Source organism: Coregonus lavaretus (genome assembly GCF_964263955.1).
Source record: "Coregonus lavaretus genome assembly, chromosome: 7".
NCBI classification, from domain to species: domain Eukaryota; kingdom Metazoa; phylum Chordata; class Actinopteri; order Salmoniformes; family Salmonidae; genus Coregonus; species Coregonus lavaretus.
Window position 1 is genome coordinate 20,386,195 of NC_139994.1, and position 27,407 is coordinate 20,413,601.

General features: G+C 44.4%; 2 protein-coding genes across 2 annotated transcripts in view; both read left to right on the plus strand.

The window, feature by feature from the left end:
• Positions 1 to 2,721, plus strand: part of LOC311132370 (protein mono-ADP-ribosyltransferase PARP10-like) — a 15,651-nt gene extending 12,930 nt beyond the window's left edge. The window contains exons 9-12 of the mRNA XM_084165625.1: positions 35 to 444; positions 647 to 780; positions 872 to 1,046; positions 1,261 to 2,721. Coding sequence (XP_084021751.1) covers positions 35 to 444; positions 647 to 780; positions 872 to 1,046; positions 1,261 to 1,559 — 1,018 coding nt within the window. The 3' untranslated portion in view covers positions 1,560 to 2,721. The remainder of the gene's footprint in view (positions 1 to 34; positions 445 to 646; positions 781 to 871; positions 1,047 to 1,260) is intronic.
• On the plus strand, positions 2,595 to 27,383 carry LOC311132369 (cleavage and polyadenylation specificity factor subunit 1). Its single transcript, XM_084165624.1, has 35 exons — positions 2,595 to 2,751; positions 3,252 to 3,420; positions 3,591 to 3,618; positions 3,898 to 4,031; positions 4,230 to 4,310; positions 4,418 to 4,566; positions 4,764 to 4,910; positions 5,106 to 5,245; positions 5,353 to 5,463; positions 5,724 to 5,817; positions 8,936 to 9,023; positions 9,816 to 9,968; positions 10,673 to 10,724; positions 12,479 to 12,573; positions 12,680 to 12,754; positions 13,384 to 13,464; positions 13,942 to 14,190; positions 14,384 to 14,525; positions 14,689 to 14,867; positions 14,990 to 15,132; positions 15,306 to 15,501; positions 15,809 to 16,015; positions 17,779 to 17,868; positions 18,016 to 18,171; positions 20,148 to 20,508; positions 20,637 to 20,721; positions 20,889 to 21,030; positions 21,246 to 21,398; positions 21,683 to 21,859; positions 25,726 to 25,792; positions 25,909 to 25,956; positions 26,092 to 26,247; positions 26,437 to 26,566; positions 26,734 to 26,872; positions 27,073 to 27,383. The coding sequence occupies exons 2-35, from the start codon at positions 3,277 to 3,279 to the stop codon at positions 27,118 to 27,120; spliced, it is 4,440 nt and encodes a 1,479-aa protein (XP_084021750.1). The 5' UTR covers positions 2,595 to 2,751; positions 3,252 to 3,276; the 3' UTR covers positions 27,121 to 27,383.
• The last annotated feature ends 24 nt before the right edge of the window (positions 27,384 to 27,407 follow it).

Here is a 27,407-nt window from a genome sequence, read left to right on the forward strand (position 1 = left end):
TATGGAATTTTCAATGTTGGTGCCCACCAATCAGGAGGTGTCTGGACCTCATCAAGAGGAAACACGCCGTGGAGGTCACCATCCAGGGAACCACGGCAATCCTCTCCGGGTTCAAAGACTTTGTTACCGGGGCGATGCCGGACATGAAGCTGTTGCTGAGGAGGATCTCCACGACGATGTCAGACGCTGACATCCTGCGGATGGTGCAATGGGTGTGGCACGACCCGGCGTCGTCAGGGACGAAGACCCCGTACGCTCCAGAGGCGACAGTGTTTATGGAGAACGCCTGGAAGATGAGGCAGAAAAAGATTGACATCCTGCTCAACAACCAACCGCACATCATCAACTTTGAGAAGATGCAGGAGTACAACGTGGCCTCTGGGAAGTCAGTAACCATCTCCAGGAAGATGCTGAGCTCAGAAGATGTGTACTCAGATATACAAGGTAAAGAGAACTTTGCAAATACTGTATGTGAGCTTATTCTTATGTTATTTATTTATTTGGTAAGAATTACATTCGTGAGATGCTATTTAATTACTGATGCAATATCCGCGTTGTCTTATTAACAAAGCTATTTAATGTTGCACTGTTTTCCTTCATGCTATATTGCACTTAAATTGCTACAATATGTTTCTCTGTTTTTCAGATGAGGACTACAGTCTACTGTCCAACCTGCCTGAAATGTCCAGAGTGAACGAGGACTCGGATGAGTTCCAGGATGTTGTGAAAGACTTCTATGACTCCATTCAGGAGTACCACAACAGAATCAGAATCATTAAAGTATGTAGTATCTATCAACAGCAACTAACCATTAACTTTGTATTGTATCAGTGATGTCAGAAGCCATTCCTCTGTTAATCTCATTTCCCAGATTGAGAAACTGATGAATAGGCTCCTGTACAACCAGTACAGACTGAAGAAGGCTAGTATATATCAGAGTGCCACTGACCCAGAAGTGGAGCGGACTCTGTACCACGGTACAAGCGAGACCAGCGTGAAAGAGATCTGTGTTCATGGCTTCAACAGAAGCTTCTGTGGAAAGAATGGTAAGGCCTTTCTAATTATTATTGGGGTTTTTTAATCAGCTTTTTTTATTTCATTTTAACATTATTTTCATGTAGACATTAATGTGGCCTCTCTTGTATATCCTGGTCTCTCTGCAGCCATTGTGTACTGTCAAGGGTTCTACTTTGTACTAATTTGGCCTATTGTATCTCTTTCAGTAATAATTTGGTCTCTTGTTGTGGTTTCTCTCTGCAGCCACTGTGTATGGTCAGGGGGTTTACTTTGCTGTGAACTCGGCCCTGTCCGTCCAGGATCAGTATTCTCCCCCCAACGCAGACGGACACAAGTTTGTGTTTGTGACCAAGGTGCTTACTGGGGACTTCACTCAGGGCAGTCACTCCATGAAGACTGCTCCTCTGAAGGAGACTACTGAGATACCCCTCAGATACGACAGCGTGGCAGATAAGACGGCCAACCCCTCTCTGTTTGTTATCTTCAACGACACACAGGCCTACCCTGAGTATCTCATCACATGTCAGAAGATTCACCGCTGAGGGAAGGAAGGAGTGGGAGATGATTGATATTCAAAAAAGCACCAACTCTGTTTCGGCCTAGTGTTTTTAAATTTTTCCCTATTGGGAAGAGGATTCATGGGAATTCTATTAGAAATATACTGTGCATTGTGTTTCTTTAATCATGCATCTTAATTTAGTTTTTCTAACTTGTTTACGCCGCTGCTGTTTATTTATGAGACAACAATATAGCCTTCTTCGACAGTATAATGATTACAAATACTCATTGTTATCCATACCAATAATACGATTGCAAAGCGTTCATTCACAGTGCAATTCAATCATGAATTAGCTAAATGCAATATTCTCGACTCAAACCGTATAGTTTGATCTTTATAATCAATGAAACACATAACGCACCTCCAATGGTATTACATGGAATTTTACCTGTGAAATGCTGGAATGCGGTTTTAACCAATCAGCATTCAGGATTAGACCCACCCATTGTATAAATGCATTTATAATCTGGGTTGTCTGATCCCTGAATGCTGATTTGCTGAAAGCTGTGGTATATCAGACTGTGTAGCATGGGTATGACAACATTTATTTGTACAGCTCTAATTATGTTGGTAACCAGTTTATAATAGCAATAACGCACCTCGGGTTTGATATATGGCCAATATACCACGGCTAAGGGCTGTGTCCTAGCACTCTGTTGCGTTGTGCGTAAGAACAGCCCTTAGCCGTGGTATATTGGCCATATACCACACCCCCTCTGGCCTTATTGCTTAATTAATTGGTAATGTGTCTTGCAGAGCAAAACATTGACTTTACTTATCATGTTGCCTTAGTTTTATATTTCTGGTGTTCCATCTGAGGGATAAATACAAAAATCCTTAAAATTTACTTTGGGTAAAAAGGTGGCTTTTTAATTTAAGATTTATGTTAAAGTAAACTCTTGTCCTGTCTTTTATTTATTTTTGTGTACACACATTTTTCTATGAAGATAGGAACTATTGTTAATTGGTTGCTGTTTCTTGCCGAATTCAGTTTAGCTGCGCATGTGAGTCGAATGGCAGTCTGGGAAATGTTTGAATGAAAAGAATAGCTTTTGCTATTGAAGTCAATTGCTTCACCACACAATTATTTTTATGAACTGAATATCAATTATGCTGTAATAAAAGTGAGAAAGGCAAGACCCAAACTGGAAACTATCGTAGCTTGTTCATAATAGGTAGGTTTATGTGATAAGATTGAACACCTGCTTGAAGCTAAGCTCGCTATCTAACGTAACGTTAGCATGCTATCCAGCTAACCGACGCTAGTGGACCATTAGCAAGCGAGCCAAACGGCTATGCCAACTAGCTAGCTAACCTACGTTATTTTAAAACTCGCTAGCTATCTACCCAACTAAATTGAAAAATACTATAGCTAGTATTCTCCCAAATAAACTAACAGCAACTAGTAGACTTGCTTCGTGAAGTTCGTCCCGCAACGAGCCAAGTAGCAGAAAGGCGAGCCAGCTCAATCATCACTGACCAGCTAGCCACACTGTGCCTGGATTGTATTCAAACCTGACACCAATATGTTTAGCCACAGTGTGCAAAGTATTAGCTAACTTTGTTCTTTATTCTAGCTAAGTAGTAACGTTACTGGTGCAATATCCATAGGCGTGTCTTCTAGTATAATGTGTATTCAGATTAATATGTAGCTAATAACTGCTGTAACGTTAAGGTGCTGAGGGCGTGCTGCTTGCAGGATGTATGCCGTGTACCGCCAAGCCCACTCCCCCACCGCCATCGAGTTTTCTGTCTACTGCAACTTCATCTCCAACGAGGAGAAGAACCTGGTCGTCGCTGGAACATCTCAGCTTTACGTCTACAGGATCATTCACGATGTGGAGGTAAAGTAGCTTTTAGCTATGTTCATCTTTCGTTCCTCAGTCACTGATCAAAAGTACAATCAGATAAACGAAGATAAATAAATGTTAGCTACCTTGTGTGGGGAATATTATGTTTTTTCCCTCATGACATCCAGTTTACAGTAATTTACATCTTTCTCTTCATATTTCAGAATGCTTCAAAGACAGACAAATCACCAGGTATGTCCAAAACTGCCTTGTGATCTAGCAACGTTCTGGTGAAAGAGCAGCTAGTATGGTGGAAAACCCAGACCTAGGGCAACAACACTATGCTATGTTCCACTATGTTGGAACATTGTAGGAGGCAACCTGTCTGTGTAGAGAGACTAGTGAACCTCACTGTATGCTATTATTATGTTGTCAGCCTTCCTCAGACATGCACGTGCCAACATTACAGACCATCTCTGACATCTGATTTCTTCTTTGACACGTTCTTGATATTTTCCTTGTCCTCTGCAGATGTCAAGAGTCGTAAGGAGAAGCTTGAGCAGGTGGCTTGTTTCTCCCTGTTCGGTAACGTCATGTCCATGGCCTCTGTTCAGCTAGTAGGAGCCAACAGAGATGCTCTCCTGCTCAGCTTCAAAGATGCTAAGGTACCTGAGACGTCTAGATTGATTGTTTTACTAATCCTAAACTCACAGCGTTCATATTCCAGGTTACTTTAGCCTACTCTATTCTTTAAATGTTATCAATTATGATGTAGCAGTAGCTATGTGTAGTGGGTGCAAGCAATCTGTCCTTGAAAATGTATCTGACTGCTGTTTACTATGTCTTGGTTTTGTTTACTCCAGCTGTCCGTGGTGGAGTATGATCCAGGAACACATGATCTGAAGACTCTCTCGCTTCACTTCTTTGAGGAGCCAGAGCTGAGGGTAAGAGGAAATTAACTGTGCTTGAAAAACATTCAAAGACAAATTACTACCAAGATGACCATATATGGAAAAAGTTGTATCTTATTCCATAATTGTTGTATCTCCAGGATGGGTTTGTCCAGAACCTGCACATCCCCATGGTCCGTGTGGACCCAGAGAACCGCTGTGCTGTGATGCTGGTGTATGGCACCCAGCTGGTGGTGCTGCCATTCAGAAAGGACACGCTTACTGACGAACAGGAGGGAGTAGTGGAAGGGTATGTAGACATATTTCATTTCATCATTTGATTTATTTAGTTAGGATAGACCACTCAGTAACATTTGCCACAGTTTTTCCAGAGAGTCCTAGAATCCATAGCACCTCGTAGTGATATTTAGGAGACCTATAGCAATGCACTCTTGAGTTGTAGTAACAGTTATTCTTGACTCGTGTTTTATTTTACCACCGATACAGGCCCAAGTCCAGCTTTCTTCCCAGCTACATCATCGATGTCCGTGAGCTGGATGAGAAGCTTCTGAACATTGTCGATATGAAGTTCCTCCACGGATACTATGAACCCACACTGCTCATCCTGTATGAGCCCAACCAGACGTGGCCTGGGTCAGTACACCACATCGGCACCTGTCCTCCTCTGTTCCTCCTGTCTGTCTTAAGGAGACCGCCCCCCTAAACAAAAGTCTGCTGACGAGTTAACATGAAGAAGGCTAGGAACTTAGCCATGTCTGGTTCAGACCTGTTTATGACTGGTAATATTGTGGTGTGCAACTCTAGTCTGACCATGTCCTCCTCCTCCAGGCGTGTAGCAGTGAGACAGGACACCTGCAGTATCGTAGCCATCTCTCTCAACATCATGCAGAAGGTTCACCCTGTCATCTGGTCCCTCAGCAACCTGCCCTTTGATTGCACACAGGTCATGCCTGTGCCCAAGCCAATTGGTAATCACTCACTACATTTATGGGTTCTTATATTCTGAGTTACAAATGAAGAGACTTGTATGATCATATCATGACTCAATGTGAATTTATTCCCGTTGTGTTTCTAGGTGGTGTGGTGGTGTTTGCTGTCAACTCCCTTTTATACCTCAACCAGAGTGTTCCTCCATATGGAGTGTCACTCAACACACAGACCACTGGGACCACCGCCTTCCCCCTACGTAAGTACTGACTGAGGACAATAGTTCACATACATCATTGTTCTCAAGCTCACTATGCATATAGAAAGCAACTATTATTGCTTATTATTATTATTTTATTATATAAAAACATTTATACCATGCCTAGGAAAGTAATTTGGTAACACGTAAGCTGCAATATACCTGGAGATAATTTATAAAGCTTTATAAAGTGTTGTAAGCATGTAAGAGCCTTTATATATTCTAATAAGGCTGATAAACCGTGTGTGTTGGTGTTTCAGGTATACAGGAGGAGGTGAAGATCACACTAGATTGTTCCCAGTCCACCTTCATCGGCTCTGACAAGATGGTCATCTCTCTAAAGGGAGGAGAGATGTGAGTAGAGCACATAACAGTTGTGATGGAATTTATTAGCTATGAACAAAAATATAAACGCAACATGCAACAATTTCAAAGATTTTACTGAGTTGCAGTTGATATAAGGAAATCAGTCAATTTAAATACATTCATTAGGCCCTAATCTATGGATTTCACATGACTGGGAATACAGATATGCATCTGTTGGTCACAGATGCCTTCAAAAAAAGGTAGGGTCGTGAATCAGAAAACCAGTCAGTATCTGGTGTGACCACCATTCACCTCATGCAGTGCGACACATCTCCTTCGAATAGAGTTGATCAGGCTGTTGATTGTGGCCTGTGGAATGTTGTCCTACTCCTCTTCAATGACAGAGCGAAGTTGCTGGATATTGGCGGGAACTGGAACACGCTGTCGTACACGTCGATCCAGAGCATCCCAAACATGCTCAATGGGTAACATGTCTGGTGAGTATGCAGGCCATGGAAGAACTGGGACAATTTCAGCTTCCAGGAATTGTGTACAGATCCTTGCGACGTGGGGCCGTGCATTATCATTCTGAAACATGAGGTGATGGCGGCGGATGAATGGCATGACAATGGGCCTCAGGATCTCGTCACAGTATCTCTGTGCATTCAAATTGCCATTGTGTTCGTTGTCCATAGTTTATGCCTGCCCATACCATAACCCCACCGCCACCATGGGGCAATCTGTTCACAACGTTGACATCGGCAAGCCGCTCGCCCACACGACGCCATACACGTGGTCTGCGGTTGAGCGGCCGGTTGGACGTACTGCCAAATTCTCTAAAACAACAGTGATGGCTTATGGTAGAGAAATGAACATTCAATTCTCTGGCAACAGTTCTGGTGGACATTTCTGCAGTCAGCATGCCAATTGCACTCTCCCTCAACTTAAGTCATCTGTGGCATTGTGTTGTGTGACAAAACTGCACATTTTCGAGTGGCTTTTTATTTTGTATTTTTTAGGGGGTAGATCAGTTTAAAGCTGCAGATAGATTGTAGCTTCCATCAATGTAATTGTCTGCATCATTTCCAATCCCCCATATACAGTGAGGTAAAAAAGTATTTGATCCCCTGCTGATTTTGTACGTTTGCCCACTGACAAAGACATGATCAGTCTATAATTTTAAATGGTAGGTTTATTTGAACAGTGAGAGACAGAATAACAACAAAAGAATCCAGAAAAACTCATGTCAAAAATGTTATAAATTGATTTGCATTTTAATGAGGGAAATAAGTATTTGACCCCTCTGCAAAACATGACTTAGTACTTGGTGGAAAAACCCTTGTTGGCAATCACAGGGGTCAGACGTTTCTTGTAGTTGGCCACCAGGTTTGCACACATCTCAGGAGGGATTTTGTCCGACTCCTCTTTGCAGATCTTCTCCAAGTCATTAAGGTTTCGAGGCTGACGTTTGGCAACTCGAACCTTCAGCTCCCTCCACATATTTTCTATGGGATTAAGGTCTGGAGACTGGCTAGGCCACTCCAGGACCTTAATGTGCTTCTTCTTGAGCCACTCCTTTGTTGCCTTGGCCGTGTGTTTTGGGTCATTGTCATGCTGGAATACCCATCCACGACACGATCCGTCCATCGTTCCTTTGATGCGGTGAAGTTGTCCTGTCCCCTTAGCAGAAAAACACCCCCAAAGCATAATGTTTCCACCTCCATGTTTGACGGTGGGGATGGTGTTTTTGGGGTCATAGGCAGCATTCCTCTTCCTCCAAACACGGCGAGTTGAGTTGATGCCAAAGAGCTCGATTTTGGTCTCATCTGACCACAACACTTTCACCCAGTTCTCCTCTGAATCATTCAGATGTTCATTGGCAAACTTCAGACGGCCCTGTATATGTGCTTTCTTGAGCAGGGGGACCTTGCGGGCACTGCAGGATTTCAGTCCTTCACGGCGTAGTGTGTTACCAATTGTTTTCTTGGTGACTATGGTCCCAGCTGCCTTGAGATCATTGACAAGATCCTCCCGTGTAGTTCTGGGCTGATTCCTCACCGTTCTCATGATCATTGCAACTCCACGAGGTGAGATCTTGCATGGAGCCCCAGGCCGAGGGAGATTGACAGTTATTTTGTGTTTCTTCCATTTGTGAATAATCGCACCAACTGTTGTCACCTTCTCACCAAGCTGCTTGGCGATGGTCTTGTAGCCCATTCCAGCCTTGTGTAGGTCTACAATCTTGTCCCTAACATCCTTGGAGAGCTCTTTGGTCTTGGCCATGGTGGAGAGTTTGGAATCTGATTGATTGATTGCTTCTGTGGACAGGTGTCTTTTATACAGGTAACAAGATGAGATTAGGAGCACTCCCTTTAAGAGTGTGCTTCTAATCTCAGCTCGTTACCTGTATAAAAGACACCTGGGAGCCAGAAATCTTTCTGATTGAGAGGGGGTCAAATACAAATTTCCCTCGTTAAAATGCAAATCAATTTATAACATTTTTGACATGCATTTTTCTGGATTTTTTTGTTGTTATTCTGTTTCTCACTGTTCAAATAAACCTACCATTAAAATTATAGACTGATAATTTCTTTGTCAGTGGGCAAACGTACAAAATCTGCAGGGGATCAAATACTTTTTTCCCCTCACTGTATGTTTTTGTAAAAAAATTAATATATATATATATACATACATGCATACATACATACCTTTGTAAATTATATTTTCCTTTATTATTTTCCCCTAACCCTACCACCCCTCCCCTAATTGGAGTGGCCTTTTATTGTCCCCAGCACAAGGTGCACCTGTGTAATGATCATGCTGTTTAATCAGCTTCTTGATACGCCACACCTGTCAGTTGGATGGATTATCTTGCCAAAGGAGAAATGTTTACTAATGGATGAAAACAGTTTTTTGTGCGTATGGAACATTTCGGGGATCTGTTATTTCAGCTCATGAAACATGGGAGCAACACTTTACATGTTGCGTTTTATATTTTTGTTCAGTGTATATTTATTTGCCGTAACTGCTTGATTTGTTGTGCTCTCAAATTGGTGTGGCATAGTAGCAATAACTGCATTGTGTAGCTACAGCTAGAATGGCATTGTATTTAGTCATGACCTTGTAAGAGTCATGCTTTGACTGTGTGCCTGTCCTCTCTCCTCAGCTATGTGTTGACCCTGATCACTGATGGCATGAGAAGTGTCCGAGCCTTCCACTTTGACAAGGCTGCTGCCAGCGTCCTCACCACATGTGTAAGTAGGATACATTAGATGTGTGTGGCACAATGAGTTTACTGTGAGGACAGTGTGCTGACACAGGCCTCTGGCACCCCAGGGGAAAGTCTCATGGACAGCTGCTGTTCCTGACGCATTACATCTCCACACACACACACTGATAATGTGCTGACCGCAGCCCTTGACAGTTTACTGCATTATGCGCAAACTCATGTGGAGAGAGAGAGAGGGGGAAGAGAGAGAGAGAGAAAGAGCGCATCAGAGAGAGATAGTTGTTGGCATAGAAGGGCTGGTTTACACACAAACGCACTCAGCTGTGAATAGAGCAGTGCAGGGATATTCTCAGTCTGCTGCCAGCAGTTGGCCAAGAGAGAACTGGTCATGGAGGAGCTGTGGAAGCATAGAGGTTCCCCACCTCTCACCCCTGTCTCTTACCCACCTCTCACCCCTGTCTCTTCTCATCTCACCCCTGTCTCTTACCCACCTCTCACCCCTGTCTCTTCTCATCTCACCTCTGTCTTTTACCCACCTCTCACCCCTGTCTCTTCTCATCTCACCCCTGTCTCTTCTCATCTCACCCCTGTCTCTTACCCACCTCTCACCCCTGTCTCTTCTCATCTCACCTCTGTCTTTTACCCACCTCTCACCCCTGTCTCTTCTCATCTCACCCCTGTCTCTTACCCACCTCTCACCCCCTGTCTCTTCTCCTGCTCTCACCCCCTGTCTCTTCTCCTCATCTTCCCCCTGTCTCTTCTCCTCCTTTACCCCCCGTCTCTTCTCCTCCTCTAACTCTGTCCCTCGTCCCCCCAGATGATGACCATGGAGCCTGGGTATCTGTTCCTGGGGTCCCGGCTGGGAAACAGCCTCTTGCTAAAATACACAGAGAAGTACCAGGAGAAACCAGAGAAGCCACCAGTGGAGGAGGACAAAGAGAAGGAAGAGGAGACCGATGAGGAGAAGCAGGTGAGTTGGTTTGGATTTTAGTTCATATGTAGATATTCTCCTCAGTCTGGTCCCTGTGGCATATTGCTGTGAGTGATTGTCAAAAATGTAAAGATTCCATAGATGTATAGATTCTAGTCAAGGCATAGTTGATCAAATTGAGCTTCAAAATGTAGCAAGTTGTAAATGGGTGTTTGTTGCCAAAAGAGGATGATTTAATTTTGTGGTTTAAAAAACAAGTAGCAGTCGTTGCCAATGAATAGCTTCTGTGCTTGTTTTCCACTTATAAAGAGATTTGTAGCACTTCAACTGCTGTTGTGACTGGTCTTTGACTAGCAGGTGTGGAAATATGACACTTAATATGTGATGTCGCATATTATAGTTCACCCCTGAAAAAATAAGATGTTTTATCGTAAAATACACTGGATAGGTGCAGGGAAATGTGTTGTTTTACAGGGTCAGCCATAGTAGTACGGCGCCACTGGAGCAAATTAGGGTTAAGTGCCTTGCTCAAGGGCACATCGACATATGTTTAACCTTGTCTGCTCGGGTGTTCGAACCAGTGTCCTTTCAATTGCTGGCCAAAACGCTCTAACCGCTAGGCTACCTACTGGCCCATTGTCCATTTTGTAAATAAATATGCAAAATGAATTGCTGATACACATTCCTATGTATGTATTCTGATATAAATTGCATAATTAACTTAAACTTGATAATAATTCCAGGAGGAACCTCCCAGTAAAAAGAAGAGAAATGATTCCTCTACCAACTTGACAGGTATTTGGACAGTTGGTGTTTTACAATATCTTGGTTGTGTCTTGCATATTACCCTTCTTTACATACACTACCGTTCAAAAGTTTGCGGTCACTTAGAAATGTCCTTGTTTTCCATGAAAACATACATGAAATGAGTTTGAATAGGAAATATAGCCAAATGCATGGGAAATGTAGTCATTGACAAGGTTAGAAATAATTATTTTTAATAGAAATAATAATTGTGTCCTTCAAACTTTGCTTTCTTCAAAGAATCCTCCATTTGCAGCAATTACAGCCTTGCAGACCTTTGGCATTCTAGTTGTCAATTTGTTGAGGTAATCTGAAGAGATTTCATTCCATGCTTCCTGAAGCACCTCCCACAAGTTGGATTGGCTTGATGGGCACTTCTTACGTACCATACAGTCAAGCTGCTCCCACAACAGCTCAATAGGGTTGAGATCCGGTGACTGTGCTGGCCAGTCCATTATAGACAGAATACCAGCTGACTGCTTCTTCCCTAAATAGTTATTGCATAGTTTGGAGCTGTGCTTTGGGTCATTGTGCTGTTGTAGGAGGAAATTGGCTCCAATCAAGCGCTGTCCACAGGGTATGGCATGGCATGCAAAATGGAGTGATCGCCGTCCTTCTTCAAGATCCCTTTTACCCTGTACAAATCTCCCACTTTACCGCCACCAAAGCACCCCAGACCATCACATTGCCTCCACCATGCTTGACAGATGGCATCAAGCACTCCTCCAGCATCTTTTCATTTGGCCTGCGTCTCACAAATGTTCTTCTTTGTGATCCGAACACCTCAAACTTAGATTCGTCTGTCCAAAACACTTTTTTCCAATCTTCCTCTGTCCAGTGTCTGTGTTCTTTTGCCCATCTCTTATTTTTATTGGCCAGTCTGAGATATGGCTTTTTCTTTGCAACTCTACCTAGAAGGTCAGCATCCCAGAGTCGCCTCTTCACTGTTGACGTTGAGACTGGTGTTTTGCGGGTACTATTGAATGAAGCTGCCAGTTGAAGACCTTCGAGGCGTCTGTTTCTCAAACTAGACACTCTAATGTATTTGTCCTCTTGCTCAGTTGTGCACCGGGGCCTCCCACTCCTCTTTCTATTCTGGTTAGAGACAGTTTGCGCTGTGAAGGGAGTAGTACATCGCGTTGTACGAGATCTTCAGTTTCTTGGCAATTTCTCGCATGGAATAGCCTTCATTTCTCAGAACAAGAATTGACTGACGAGTTTCAGAAGAAATGTCTTTGTTTCTGGCCATTTTTATTCTGTAATCGAACCCACAATTGCTGAAGCTCCAGATACTCAACTAGTCTCAAGAAGGCCAGTTTTATTTCTTCTTTAATCAGCACAACAGTTTTCAGCTGTGCTAACATAATTGCAAAAGGGTTTTCTAATGATCAATTAGCCTTTTTAAAATGATAAACTTTAGCAAACACAATGTGCCATTGGAACACAGGACTGATGGTTGCTGATAATGGGCCTGTGTACACCTACAGCTTCCATTAAAAATCAGCTGTTTCCAGCTACAATAGCCATTTACAACATTAACAATGTCTACACTGTATTTCTGATCAATTTGATGTTATTTTAATGGACAAAAAAATTGCTTTTCTTTCGAAAACAAGGACATTTCTAAGTGACCCCAAACGTTTGAACGGTAGTGTATGTATGGAACTAACTGAGGTGATAAGGTCACCTATAATTATGTTTTTATATTTATAAATAATGTGTTACCTCCCATGTCTTCTATCCAGCTGGTAAGAACCAACTGCCTGATGAGGTGGATGAAATTGAGGTGTACGGGAGCGAAGTGGCATCTGGCACTCAATTGGCCACCTACTCCTTTGAGGTAGGACCCCTTGTTATCCCAGTAGAAGCTTTATCCGTTCATTATTTATATTCTAGTCTTGGTTATTGCAGACTTTAAAATATGTATTTTCTATAATTGGCTCCAGGTATGTGACAGCATATTGAACATCGGACCTTGTGCTGGTGCATCCATGGGGGAGCCGGCCTTCCTCTCTGAAGAGGTACTTATTTATTTTATTTTTCTACCCCCCTTTTCTCCCCAATTTTGATCTTGTCTCATCGCTGCAACTCCCCAACGGTCTCGGGAGGCGAAGGTCGAGTCGTGCGTCCTCCGAAACATGACCTGCCAAACCGTACTCAACACCTGCCTGCTTAACCCGGAAGTCAGCCGCACCAATGTGTCGGAGGAAACACTGTTCACCTGATGACCGAGGTCAGCCTGCAGGCGTCCGGCCTGCCACAAGGAGTCACTAGAGCGCGATGAGCCAAGTAAATTCCCACCGGCCAAACCCTCCCTTAACCCCGACGACGCTGGTCCAATTGTGCGTCGCCCTATGGGACTCCCGATCACGGCCGGTTGTGATACGGCCCAGGATCGAACCCGGGTCTGTAGTGACTCCTCTAGCACTGCATTAGACCGCTGCGCCACTCGGGAGGCCCGGTACTTTTAACTTTAATTCGCAAAAGAGGTTTCTAACCTCAAGGGTCTTTCCAGTCATGATGTCCATCATGGTTGTTGTATTTGGTAAAGCACTGATTAATATCTAATACCTCTACCAATATATTTTCTCAAGCCCTTGCTAACAGTAAGACACACTAAGCCCTGTGTCTGGTGTTTCTGTGTCCACAGTTCCAGACCAACCCAGAGCCTGACCTGGAGATAGTGGTGTGTTCTGGCTTTGGGAAAAACGGGGGTCTGTCCGTGCTTCAGGTAAATACTCTACTCATCCTGTCTCAGTATTTCTGTGCAAGTGCATACATGTGGCTGCACTGTTCTAAGACCTGTGGTGGCGAGGCCCATCTACCTCATGTTCAGTGACGGTGCTACAGAGAACAACCACTCTGGGTTTACCAGGGCTGCTGCCTCAGAGATCAGTGGAGCAGCTTATAAACCACCCAGACACATTTATACATGCATTCAAGGAAAGAGCATTGTGAAGACCATTGACTTACTGCACAGATTGTGATTGTTCATGGCAACACAGTGCATTAGAATGATGTAGCTGCTGGAAAACAATGTGAAGAGCTGATATTTTCAGAGTCAGCTTTGAGAGTTGATGATTCAGTTACTGTTTTGTGTGGCCCCTTCCCCTCCCAGAGGAGCATCCATCCCCAGGTGGTCACTTACTCATAGGGACATTGTTCTGTTATTGATCATTGGTGATTGTTTTGTCCTGGCCCCTCCCAGAGAAGCATCCGACCCCAGGTGGTCACCACCTTTGAGCTGCCAGGTTGCCATGACATGTGGACTGTCATCTCCAATGAGGTGAAGGAGATGAAGGAGAAAGAAAAGAAGAAGGACAAGCCTCCTGCAGCGGAAGGGGAGGGTGAGACCCCTGAGGAAGAGGAGGCGGAGGAGAAGACTGAGCCTGCGCCAGTGGAGGGCGACAAGAAAAAACATGGCTTCCTGATTCTCAGTAGAGAGGACTCCACCATGGTACACCCACACCTCCCACCACATCTCTACACAGTACAGTACACACGCCGCTCTACACAGCAGTCTGAAAGGGAGCTTTATTTCCTCTCTTACAGTGCTCCAGCATGTTTAGATTGAGCCTGTAATGTTGATTAAGGGGATTGATTGAGGTCTATTGGAAGTTAACTGGAACCCCTCCTGTGTGGTTCTCTAGATCCTGCAGACTGGTCAGGAGATCATGGAGCTGGACACCAGTGGTTTCGCCACGCAGGGACCCACTGTGTTCGCTGGGAACATCGGAGACAACAAATATATCATCCAGGTCTCCCCAATGGGCATACGGCTATTGGAAGGAGGTAAAGAGATCTGTCCATCTTTCAATAAAATAAGAAAATAATCCATAATACTGTGTCCCTACCTCTCACTCATACTCTTTCACTGACTGTAAAGCACTTTGTGACGACTGTTGCTGTAAAAAGGGTTTTAGAAATGCATTTGATTGATTGATGTTCCTTCCAGTGACCCAGCTGCACTTCATCCCGGTGGACTTGGGTTCTCCCATAGTGCAGTGCTCCGTAGCAGACCCCTATGTGGTCATCATGACGGCAGACGGAGTGGTCACCATGTTCATCCTGAAGACCGACTCCTACATGGGCAAGACCCACCGCCTGGCCCTGCAGAAACCACAGATGGCTGCTGTGAGTCACGGTCATGTCCTGTACTGTACAACTAAGCCAGACAGTATTACATCACAACCCGATGGATGAGTGAAAAAATATGATTCTCAGACCAGTGACTCTCTCTCTCTCTCCCCGTACAGCAACCCCGTGTGATTACGCTGTGTACGTTCCGTGACGTCAGCGGGATGTTCACCACAGAGAACAAGCAGACCTGTCACACCAAGGATCAAGACACCATGTTCAAGAGCCAATCAGAGTCTGAAACCATCATACAGGACCTCAGGTAGGATGTTTTTGAATAAAGTATGTAGTTTTGAACTGAAGAATGAGCGCTACTCCAAATCTCCCCATGGACACTTTATTTTTGGGGGCTGCACCTCGTTTCTTAGACAGTGGAAGCACTGTCTCAGCTCAGAGTTTATTAGTAAAGCTCTCTCTTCCATGTCTCCTCTTTAGTAACACAGTGGATGATGAGGAGGAGATGTTATATGGAGACTGTAACCCAGCAGGCATCACCCCCACCAAGGACGAGTCCCACCCCGGCTACCGCACCCCCTCCTCTGGGGCCCTGGGTGGGGCGTCCGAGGGGAGGTCGGGACGAGCTGAACCCACACACTGGTGCATGATGGTCCGCGAGAACGGTGTCATGGAGGTTAGGATCAATGTCTCTAGTTTATCAGCATAATATTAGTAATAGCTGTATCAATACACTTTTTGTATTGTATCATAATCAGTTAGTTTACATAATTTACACAGCTGTTACAATTCTAATACTGTTTAATGCCAACATTTATACTATGGTGCTATTTAGAGGTTGGATAAAAGCCTGGGAACTTTAGGCTTATGCTCAGAAATTCACAAGAACTCAGTGGTCATAACAATGAGTGACACCACAACCGACAGGTGAACATTTTCTGCAGGATAGAGCTATAGTAAAGCAACTTCCTCCTGTTCTCTAGATCTACCAGCTACCTGACTGGAGACTGGTGTTCCTGGTCAAAAACTTCCCTGTTGGCCAGAGAGTGTTGGTTGACAGCTCCGCCGGCCAATCAGCAGCCCAGGGGGAGGGGAAAAAGGAGGAAGTGACACGACAGGGAGAGATCCCATTGGTCAAAGAGGTGGCCCTGGTGTCACTCGGCAACAACCACTGCAGACCCTACCTCCTGGTGAGTTTTCAGTACAGGTATTAAAGTAGAATGACTGAACACCAGAATATGTAGCAGGAGCAGTGGTACTCAATTTGGGAAATTGCTTTAGATACAGTTGAAGTCAGAAGTTTACATACACTTAGGTTGGAGTCATTAAAACTTGTTTTTCAACCACTCCACACATTTCTTCTTAACAAACTATAGTTTTGGCAAGTCGGTTAGGACATCTACTTTGTGCATGACACAAGTAATTTTTCCAACAATTGTTTACAGGCAGATTATTTCACTTATAATTCACTGTATCACAATTCCAGTGGGTCAGAAGTTTACATACACTAAGTTGACTGTGCCTTTAAACAGCTTGGAAAATTCCAGAAAATGATGTCATGGCTTTAGAAGCTTCTGATAGGCTAATTGATATCATTTGAGTCAATTGTAGGTGTACCTGTTGATGCATTTCAAGGCCTACCTTCAAACTCAGTGCCTCTTTGCTTGACATCATGTGAAAATCAAAAGAAATCAGCCAAGACCTCAGAAAAATAATTGTAGACCTCCACAAGTGGTTCATCCTTGGGAGCAATTTCCGAATGCCTGAAGGTACCACGTTCATCTGCACAAACAATAGTACGCAAGTATAAACACCATGGGACCACGCAGCCGTCATGCCGCTCAGGAAGGAGACGCGTTCTGTCTCCTAGAGATGAATGTACTTTGGTACGGAAAGTGCACATCAATCCCAGAACAACAGCAAAGGACCTTGTGAAGATGCTGGAGGAAACGGGTACAAAGGTATCTATATCCACAGTAAAACAAGTCCTATATCGACATAACCTGAAAGGCCGCTCAGCAAGGAAGAAGCCACTGCTCCAAAACCGCCATAAAAAAGGCAGACTACAGTTTGCAACTGCACATGGGGACAAAGATCGTACTTTTTGGAGAAATGTCGTCTGGTCTGATGAAACAAAAATAGAACTGTTTGGCCATAATGACCATCGTTATGTTTGGAGGAAAAAGGGGGTGCTTGCAAGCCGAAGAACACCATCCCAAACGTGAAGCACGGGGGTGGCAGCATCATGCTGTGGGGGTGCTTCGCTGCAGGAGGGACTGGTGCACTTCATAAAATAGATGGCATCATGAGGAAGGAAAATGTTGTGGATATATTGAGGCAACATCTCAAGACATCAGTCAGGAAGTTAAAGCTTGGTCACAAATGGGTTTTCCAAATGGACAATGACCCCAAGCATACTTCCAAAGTTGTGGCAAAATGGCTTAAGGACAACAGTCAAGGTATTGGAGTGGCCATCACAAAGCCCTGACCTCAATCCTACAGAAAATGTGTGGGCAGAACTGAAAAAGCGTGTGCGAGCAAGGAGGCCTACAAACCTGACTCAGTTACACCAGCTCTGTCAGGAGGAATGGGCCAAAATTCACCCAACTTATTGTGGGAAGCTTGTGGAAGGCTACCCGAAACGTTTGACCCAAGTTAAACAATTTAAATGCAATGCTACCAAATACTAATTGAGTGTATGTATACTTATGACCCACTGGGAATGTGACGAAATAAATAAAAGCCTAAATAAATCATTCTCTCTACTATTATTTGGACATTTCACATTCTTAAAATAAAGTGGTGATCCTAACTGACCTAAGACAGGGAATTTTTACTAGGATTAAATGTCAGGAATTGTTGAAAACTGAGTTTAAATGTATTTGGCTAAGGTGTATGTAAACTTCCGACTTCAACTGTATATCTGAGGTTGTATGTTCTGTTTCTTTCTCAGGTCCATGTTGAACAGGAGCTTCTGATCTATGAAGCGTTCCCGTATGACCAGCAGCAGGCTCAGAGCAACCTGAAGGTCCGCTTCAAGAAGGTAAGAAGAGCAAGTCCGTTGGACAAGCAAAGTCTAGTCAACAACTTTTTGGGACTAGGCTTAATCTGTGTCTAGGAAACCAGTCTTAAAACGTCCATTCAACACTGATCATTTCTGTCTTCCAACTGTTCTCCTGTGTTGTCTCAGATGCCCCACAACATCAACTTCCGGGAGAAGAAGTCGAAGGTGAAGAAAGATAAGAAGGCTGAGGGTCAGGGTGGTCCCAGCGAAGAGGGGCCAGCGGTGGTCAAAGGTCGTGTGGCCAGGTTCAGATACTTTGAGGACATCTCTGGTTACTCTGGGGTAAGAGGTTCTCTTCCTACAAGACTATATCTACATCATGGGTAACGAGGGGTACACATTTGGATACTCAGGTTCCTTGCAAGATACATCTTGAAGGAGAGGTACTGCTGTCCACACAGACTTTATATACAGTGCATTCGGAAAGTATTCAGACCCCTTGACTTTTTGTTACGTTACAGCCTTATTCTAGAACTGGCCGCCCGGCCAAACTGAGCAATCGGGGGAGAAGGGCCTTGGTCAGGGTGGTGACCAAGAACCTGATGGTCACTCTGACAGAGCTCTAGAGTTCCTCTGTGGAGATGGGAGAACCTTCCAGAAGGACAACCATCTCTGCAGCACTCCACCAATCAAGGCCTTTATGGTAGAGTGGCTAGATGGAAGCCACTCCTCAGTAAAAGGCACATGACAGCCCACTTGGAGTTTGCCAAAAGGCCCCCATAGACTCTCAGACCATGAGAAACAAGATTCTCTGGTCTGATGAAACCAAGATCAAACTCTTTGGCCTGAATGCCAAGCGTCACGTCTGGAGGAAACCTGGCACCATCCCTACGGTGAAGCATGGTGGTGGCAGCATCATGCTGTGGGGATGTTTTTCAGCGGTAGGGACTGGGAGACTAATCAGGATCGAGGCAAAGATGAACAGAGCAAAATACAGAGAGATCCTTGATGAAAACCTGCTCCAGATCGCTCAGGTCCTCAGACTGGGGCGAAGGTTCATCTTCCAACTGGACAACGACCCTAAGCACACAGCCAAGACAACGCAGGAGTGGCTTCGGGACAAGTCTCTGAATGTCCTTGTAGCCCAGCTAGAGCCCGGACTTGAACCCAATCGAACATCTCTGGAGAGACCTGAAAATAGCTGTGCAGCGACGCTCCCCATCCAACCTGACAGTGTTATGAACCCCGTGGCTTTAAAAGTCTAGGGTGGATGGAAAAGAGACCCATAACATAACTCATGCGAATTAGAATATTGACAAGGAACAGTGAGAATAAAATACACCGACAACCATATGCTACCGTCAAACACAAAATGTTTATTATAAACACACGGTAAATGGTTTGGGGAAAAGGGGCTGAGCTGGACCCAAGGAATGAAACAAAGTCAAAAACCCCTAAACTGATCTTGCCTGCCTCAAGAACCGCTAAGCTTACTGCTAACCATACAAAAATACAGTGGATGGTCCGCTCAGGTCTAACTAGTGTGTTTAGACAAGGTTTTCCTACGGGTAATGTATGCCCAAGGGCGACTTGCTAAACCCCCCCTTTTCCCAGGCACAAACAAACAACATAGGTCCAATATGGACTAACCAACAAACGAGTGAGTACACAAAAACAAGACACCACAGTATACATACTCAAAGAAAAAAAGAGTATTGTCAGAAAACACAACTGACTGGCTTTTAAAACCAGGGGATGTGTGATATGGTAATGAAAACCAGAAACAGGTGGTGCAATACGGAGGAGTGTCCACTGATTGGTCCACCTCAGCAATCAGCAGACGAACGGATGTCGGACAGGTGGGACACACCAACGACCACCAATCAGGGAAAACAAGGAACACCTGTGATTAGGGCAGAAGGAGAGGGAAAAACAAATACATACAGGATACCTGTATCCGTAACACAGAGCTTGAGAGGATCTGCAGAGAAGAATGGGAGAAACTCCCCAAATACAGGTGTGCCAAGCTTGTAGTGTCATACCCAAGAAGACTCGATGCTGTAATCGCTGCCAAAGGTGCTTCAACAAAGTACTGAGTAAAAGGTCTATGTAATATTTCAGTTTTTTATAAATTAGCAGACATTTCTTGCTTTGTCATTATGGGTGTAGATTGAGGGGTAAAAAAAACATTTGAATCAATTTTAGAATAAGGCTGTAACGTAACAAAATGTGGAAAAAGTCAAGGGGTCTGAATACTTTCCAAAGTCACTATCTATAGTATAGTTCTGTGGGTTCTCATTTTTTCTTGTTTGTGTCAGGTGTTCATCTGTGGCCCCTCCCCTCACTGGATGCTGGTGACATCACGGGGCGCGATGAGGCTCCACCCCATGACGATCGACGGACCAATCGAGTCCTTCTCCCCCTTCCACAACATCAACTGTCCCAAAGGCTTCCTCTACTTCAACAAGCAGGGCGAGCTGAGGATCAGTGTTCTACCCACATACCTGTCGTATGACGCCCCCTGGCCAGTCAGGAAGATTCCGCTGAGATGCACTGTTCACTATGTGTCCTACCATGTAGAGTCCAAGGTGTATGCAGTGTGCACCAGTGTGAAGGACCCCTGCACTCGCATTCCCAGAATGACCGGAGAGGAGAAGGAGTTTGAGACCATAGACAGAGGTGGGACTAGTATATGCATTAGTCTGTCTCCATGACGTGCATTTCACTTTCTCATTGGTTTATATCTTTGTTCCTTCCTTCATTCATTCTTCCACCATAAAAATTCCTTTGTGTTGTGTTCTCCTCAGACGAGCGCTACATTCCGCCTCAGCAGGAGAATTTCTCCATTCAGCTCATATCTCCTGTCAGCTGGGAGGCCATCCCTAACACACGGTAACAACTCTAGCTACTGCAGCTCACTGGAGCATAGCCTCTAACATGAGGCATGTTCATTATAGATATGATACGTATTTACAAATATGGATATCTTTATATTTAAGCATCTAGGGCGTAGTAGTGGGTGTCTGTTCTGACCTCCCTCCCTCTCTGATATTGGTCAGAATTGACCTGGAGGAGTGGGAGCATGTGACGTGTATGAAGACGGTGGCGTTGAGGAGTCAGGAGACGGTGTCTGGGCTGAAGGGATACATAGCTGCTGGTACTTGTCTCATGCAGGGAGAAGAGGTCACCTGTAGGGGCCGGGTGAGTCACCAAAACTACTCTGACTACTGACTAGAGCCAGGAATACCTTTGGGCCCGAGTTATATGCTGTAAGTTATAGTCTAAAGTAGGGTCCAGAGTTGATCCTAGTCAGTTCAGGATCTTGGGACCTATTACGGAGTCCGACAGATAGATGATGCCATTTGAAATCATGATGTTGATTTAGTGTGGACGGACTTCTCTACTATTGTGTCCAGATCCTGATCCTGGATGTGATTGAGGTGGTCCCGGAACCCGGTCAGCCCCTGACGAAGAACAAATTCAAGGTTCTGTATGAGAAAGAGCAGAAGGGACCGGTCACAGCTCTGTGTCACTGCAGCGGATACCTAGTCTCTGCCATCGGACAGAAGGTGACAGACCCACCTCTGACTATACCACTATAGATGTCCCAATCTATATGTATTTCCCACCCACCTCTCAATATAGTTCTGTTCCGATTTACATTGTTTTCATTGTGTGGCCAACACTGCAGTTGAATGTATTTTTGATGGTATTGAATTAGCCATTATTATCAGAACTGTTCAGAAAGCCCTTTTAAGGAGCACAAGAACGGTACTTCAACCATCTCTCCTGTAACCCTGAGACAAAGTCCTGGTTGTGATCAATGTATCTGTCTATTCATCTCTCTGTCTAGATCTTTCTGTGGAGTCTGAAGGACAACGACTTGACAGGCATGGCCTTCATCGACACCCAGCTTTACATCCACCAGATGTTTAGCATCAAGAACTTTATCCTGGCGGCTGACGTCATGAAGAGCATCTCTCTGCTCAGATACCAGCCTGAGAGTAAGACGCTGTCGCTAATTAGCAGGGTAAGACAGCAAGGTTACAGGACTACCTTAGTAGTAACACAGGGGAGATGTCAAACCAGAAACTTCAAAGGATTGTGTTTAAGTGGCACGTGATTTAGCATCTTCTGACTCTCATCATTCTCTGAGGGTTTTTGTTCCATGTTAGTTTGTTGTTTATGGATTTAATCGTACATCCCAGATGAGGGTTTCTGTTCATGGATGAAAGAAAGCACTGTCTTTGTTCTTTCCTGTGTTCCCATGTGCAGTCCCAGGGTTTGTTGTGTGTTGAGTTTATCTTCTAGAGCAGTGCTGGAGGGGATGATTCAATGGTCGGGGTCGTTCATGTTCGTTCTTCATGCCAGTGTTTGAGTCTTATGGGAGTCTTAATGCAGGGTTCCCCAATAGGTGGACGTTTTCTGAGCCCCAAAAAATGTAGATATAAAAATGTGTATATAAACACGACATGACCAAAAGTATGTGGACACCTGCTTGTCGAACATCTCATTCCAAAATCATTAACATTAATATGGAGTTGGTCCCCCCTTTGCTGCTATAACAGCCTCCACTCTTCTGGGAAGGCTTTCCACTAGATGTTGGAACATTGCTGCGGGGACTTGCTTCCATTCAGCCACGAGCATTAGTGAGGTCAGGTACTGATGTTGGGCGATTAGGCCTGACTCGCAGTCAGCGTTCCAATTCATCCCAAAGGTGTTTGATGGGGTTGAGGCCAGTCAAGTTCTTCCACACCGATCTCAACAAACCATTTCTGTATGGACCTCGCTTTGTGCATGGGGGCATTGTCATGCTGAAACAGGAAAGGGCCTTCCCCCAAACTGTTGCCACAAAGTTGGAAACACAGAATTGTCTAGAATGTCATTGTATGCTGTAGCGTTAAGATTTCCCTTCACTTGAACTAAGGAGCCTAGCCCGAACCATGAAAAACAGCCCCAGACCAGTATTCCTCCTCCACCAAACTTTACAGTTGGCACTATGCATTGGGGCAGGTAGCGTTCTCCTGGCATCCGCCAAACCGAGATTCGTCCGTCGGACTGCCAGATGGTGAAGTATGATTCATCACTCCAGAGAACACGTTTTCACTGCTCCAGAGTCCAATGGCGGCAAGCTTTACACCACTCCAGCCGACGCTTGGTATTGCGTATTGTGATCTTAGGCTTGTGTGCTGCAGCTGGCCATGGAAACCCATTTCATGAAGCAGTTATTGTGCTTCCAGAGGCAGTTTGGACCTTGGTAGTGAGTGTTGCAACCGAGGACAGAAGATTTTTACGCGCTTCAGCACTCGGCAGCCCCGTTCTGTGAGCTTGTGTGGCCTACCACTTCGCGGCTGAGGCGTTGTTGCTCCTAGACGTTTCCACTTCACAATAACAGCACTGACAGTTGACCGGGGCAGGTCTAGCAGGGCAGAAATTTGACGAACTGACTTGTTGGAAAGGTGTCATCCTATAACGGTGCCACGTTGAAAGTCACTGAGCTCTTCAGTAAGGTCATTCTACTGCCAATGTTTGTCTTTGGAGATTGCATGGCTGTGTGCTCCATTTGATACAGCTGTCAGCAACAGCTGTGGATGAAATAGCCGAATCCACTAATTTGAAAGGGTGTCCACATTCTTTTGTGTATATATAGTGTATGTATGTATGTCGCTCTGGATAAGAGCATCTGCTAAATGACGTAAATGTGTGTGTGTATGTATGTGTGTGTGTGTATACAGTGAGGGGAAGAAAGTATTTGATCCCCTGCAGATTTTGTACGTTTGCCCACTGACAAAGACATGATCAGTCTATAATTTTAATGATTTATTTTATTAGTTTATTTGAACAGTGAGAGACAGAATAACAACAAAAAAATCCAGAAAAACGCATGTCAAAAATGTTATAAATTGATTTGCATTTTAATGAGGGAAATAAGTATTTGACCCCTCTGCAAAACATGACATAGTACTTGGTGGCAAAACCTTTGTTGGCAATCAGAGGTCAGACGTTTATTGTAGTTGGCCACATCTCAGGAGGGATTTTGTCCCACTCTTTGCAGATCTTCTCCAAGTCATTAAGGTTTCGAGGCTGACGTTTGGCAACTCGAACCTTCAGCTCCCTCCACAGATTTTCTATGGGATTAAGGTCTGGAGACTGGCTAGGCCACTGCAGGACCTTAATGTGCTTCTTCTTGAGCCACTCCTTTGTTGCCTTGGCCGTGTTTTTTGGGTCATTGTAATGCTGGAATACCCATCCACGACCCATTTTCAATGCCCTGGCTGAGGGAAGGAGGTTCTCACCCAATATTTGACGGTACATGGCCCCGTCCATCGTCCCTTTGATGCGGTGAAGTTGTCCTGTCCCCTTAGCAGAAAAACACCCCCAAAGCATAATGTTTCCACCTCCATGTTTGACGGTGGGGATGGTGTTCTTGGGGTCATAGGCAGCATTCCTCCTCCAAACACGGCGAGTTGAGTTGATGCCAAAGAGCTCGATTTTGGTCTCATCTGACCACAACACTTTCACCCAGTTCTCCTCTGAATCATTCAGATGTTCATTGGCAAACTTCAGACGGGCCTGTATATGTGCTTTCTTGAGCAGGGGGACCTTGCGGGCGCTGCAGGATTTGTGTTACCAATTGTTTTCTTGGTGACTATGGTCCCAGCTGCCTTGAGATCATTGAAAAGATCCTCCTGTGTAGTTCTGGGCTGATTCCTCACCGTTCTCATGATCATTGCAACTCCACAAGGTGAGATCTTGCATGGAGCCCCGGGCCGAGGGAGATTGACAGTTATTTTGTGTTTCTTCCATCTGTCTCTCACTGTTCAAATAAACCTACCATTAAAATTATAGACTGATCATTTCTTTGTCAGTGGGAAAACATACAAAATCAGCAGGGGATCAAATACTTTTTTCCCTCACTGTATATACACTACCATTCAAAAGTTTGGGGTCACTTAGAAAGGAAAGCAATTTTTTTGTCCATTAAAATAACATCAAATTGATCAGAAATACAGTGTAGACATTGTTAATGTTGTAAATGGCTATTGTAGCTGGAAACAGACTATTTCTTTTTTTAATGGAATATCTACATAGGCGTACAGAGGCCCATTATCAGCAACCATCAGTCCTGTGTTCCAATGGCACGTTGTGTTTGCTAATTCAAGTTTATCGTTTTAAAAGGCTAATTGATCATTAGAAAACCCTTTTGCAATTATGTTAGCACAGCTGAAAACTGTTGTGCTGATTTAAAGAAGCAATAAAACTGGCCTTCTTGAGACTAGTTGAGTATCTGGAGCATCAGCAATTGTGGGTTCTATTACAGGATCAAAATGGCCAGAAACAAATAACTTTCTTCTGAAACTCTTCAGTCTATTCTTGTTCTGAGAAATTAAGGCTATTCTATGCGAGAAATTGCCAAGAAACTGAAGATCTCGTACAACGCTGTGTACTACTCCCTTCACAGAACAGTGCAAACTGGCTCTAACCAGAATAGAAAGAGGAGTGGGAGGCCCCGGTTCACAACTGAGCAAGAGGACAAATACATTAGTGTCTAGTTTGAGAAGCAGACGCCTCACAGCTCCTCAACTGGCAGCTTCATTAAATAGTACCCGCAAAACACCAGTCTCAACGTCAACCGTGAAGAGGCGACTCCGGGATGCTGACCTAGGCAGAGTTGCAAAGAAAAAGTCCAGTGTCGGTGTTCTTTTGCCCATCTTAATCTTTTTATTTTTTATACTATATCTGTTTTGGATTCTTGTGGTCAATTTGCAGTGTACAAATGATTTATAACTACTGTATGTTCCTGCCCCGACCATCTGCTCAAGGAAAAATCAGCCCACGGCTGAATGTAATTGTTGACCCGTCTTAATGGTTTTGCTTCGGTGTTTGGTTCCCCAGGACGCCAAGCCTCTGGAGGTCTACAGTGTAGAGTTTATGGTGGATAACAACCAGCTGGGATTCCTGGGTAAGGTTTATATAACTTTGGTAGCTAACCAGGATAACACTACCAGGCTAACTCTTTGGATAGAGCTTATATATGTCTAGACCTCTCAAAGGAAACGTATTTTCTCTACGTTTCAGTGTCCGACCGAGACCAGAATCTATCGGTGTACATGTATCTGCCTGAAGGTAAGTTAACATAAACGTGGTAATACTGTCCCACAAACATCACAATGTCAAATAAAGACCGAGGTCATGTGTGATGACAAACTGCAGCTCCACCGTGTCATGATCACTGAACTGGTACTTTGTGTCCTGCTGTAGCTAAGGAGAGTTTCGGGGGCATGCGTCTGCTGAGGAGGGCAGACTTCAACGTGGGAGCTAATGTCAATGCCTTCTGGAGGATGCCCTGTCGAGGGGCACTGGACACAGCCACCAAGAAGACCCTGGCCTGGGACAACAAGCACATCACATGGTTTGGTAGGACACAACTTTGACTTTGTGATTTGTATTGAAACAGGGTAGAAGAAGTTGATGTGAAAGGGTTGTCTGTTGAAAATCTTGCTTCAATAGTTCCGAATAAATGCTCCTCCATGGTATAATGCTCTCAGAAGGATGAACATGGTATGGAGCTTTAGCAGTAACTCTTCTCCTCTTCCCTCCCTACAGCCACTCTGGATGGAGGCATCGGGCTGCTGCTACCCATGCAGGAGAAGACCTACCGCAGATTGCTGATGTTGCAGAATGCTCTCACCACCATGCTGCCACACCACGCAGGGTTAAACCCCAAGGCTTTCAGGTAACTCACCACACAAGGTTACTGATAACGGTTGTGGTTATCTTTATTCTCCCCATGGCTCTAAAGTTGGCAACACTTCAATACTTTTTAGGCTTTCTGAGGCAACATTAATTGGCTTTTTTAGAAAGCTGAGACTAAAACTAAGTTTTTGGATCTCGTTCCTCCAGGATGTTGCATGCTGACCGGCGGCAGCTCCAGAACGCGGTGCGGAACATTCTGGATGGAGAGCTGCTCAACAAGTACCTGTACCTCAGCACCATGGAGCGCAGTGAGCTGGCCAAAAAGATCGGCACCACCTCTGATATAGTGAGTATTATTAGTTCCTTCTTTGGCCTAGTTCTCTCATCGACAAAACTAGCTACACGAGCCAAGGCAGATGCATCTTAATAATGTATCTAAATCCAATTTATAGTCCCCATCTTAATCAATTGTGGTCCAAATCAACTTGGAGCAAATAACTATCAGTTATGAGATATTTGAATCAAGTATCCGTATCTCCATTTCAGATCTTGGATGATCTCCTTGAGGTTGACAGGGTGACTGCTCATTTCTGAGAGCAGCATCCTTGACCACGCCTTCCTCAGCATGCGTGAGACCCAGGATCTTCTCCCATCTGTTTTATATGAAAAGGAGGCTTTTTTGGTATCTATGTTCTGTATAGAAACTTTAGTTTTTTTGTTATGTGTTTAATAAATTTTGTTCAGTCAGATAAGGAGTTTGTAGTCATGTTTCTTAGAATATTTTGTAAACAAAATGTATTTAAAAAAACATTCAAAACACTGGATTGTACATGTCTTTATAAAACGTTATAATCATCTTTGGTCTTTTAGGGTCAAATAAT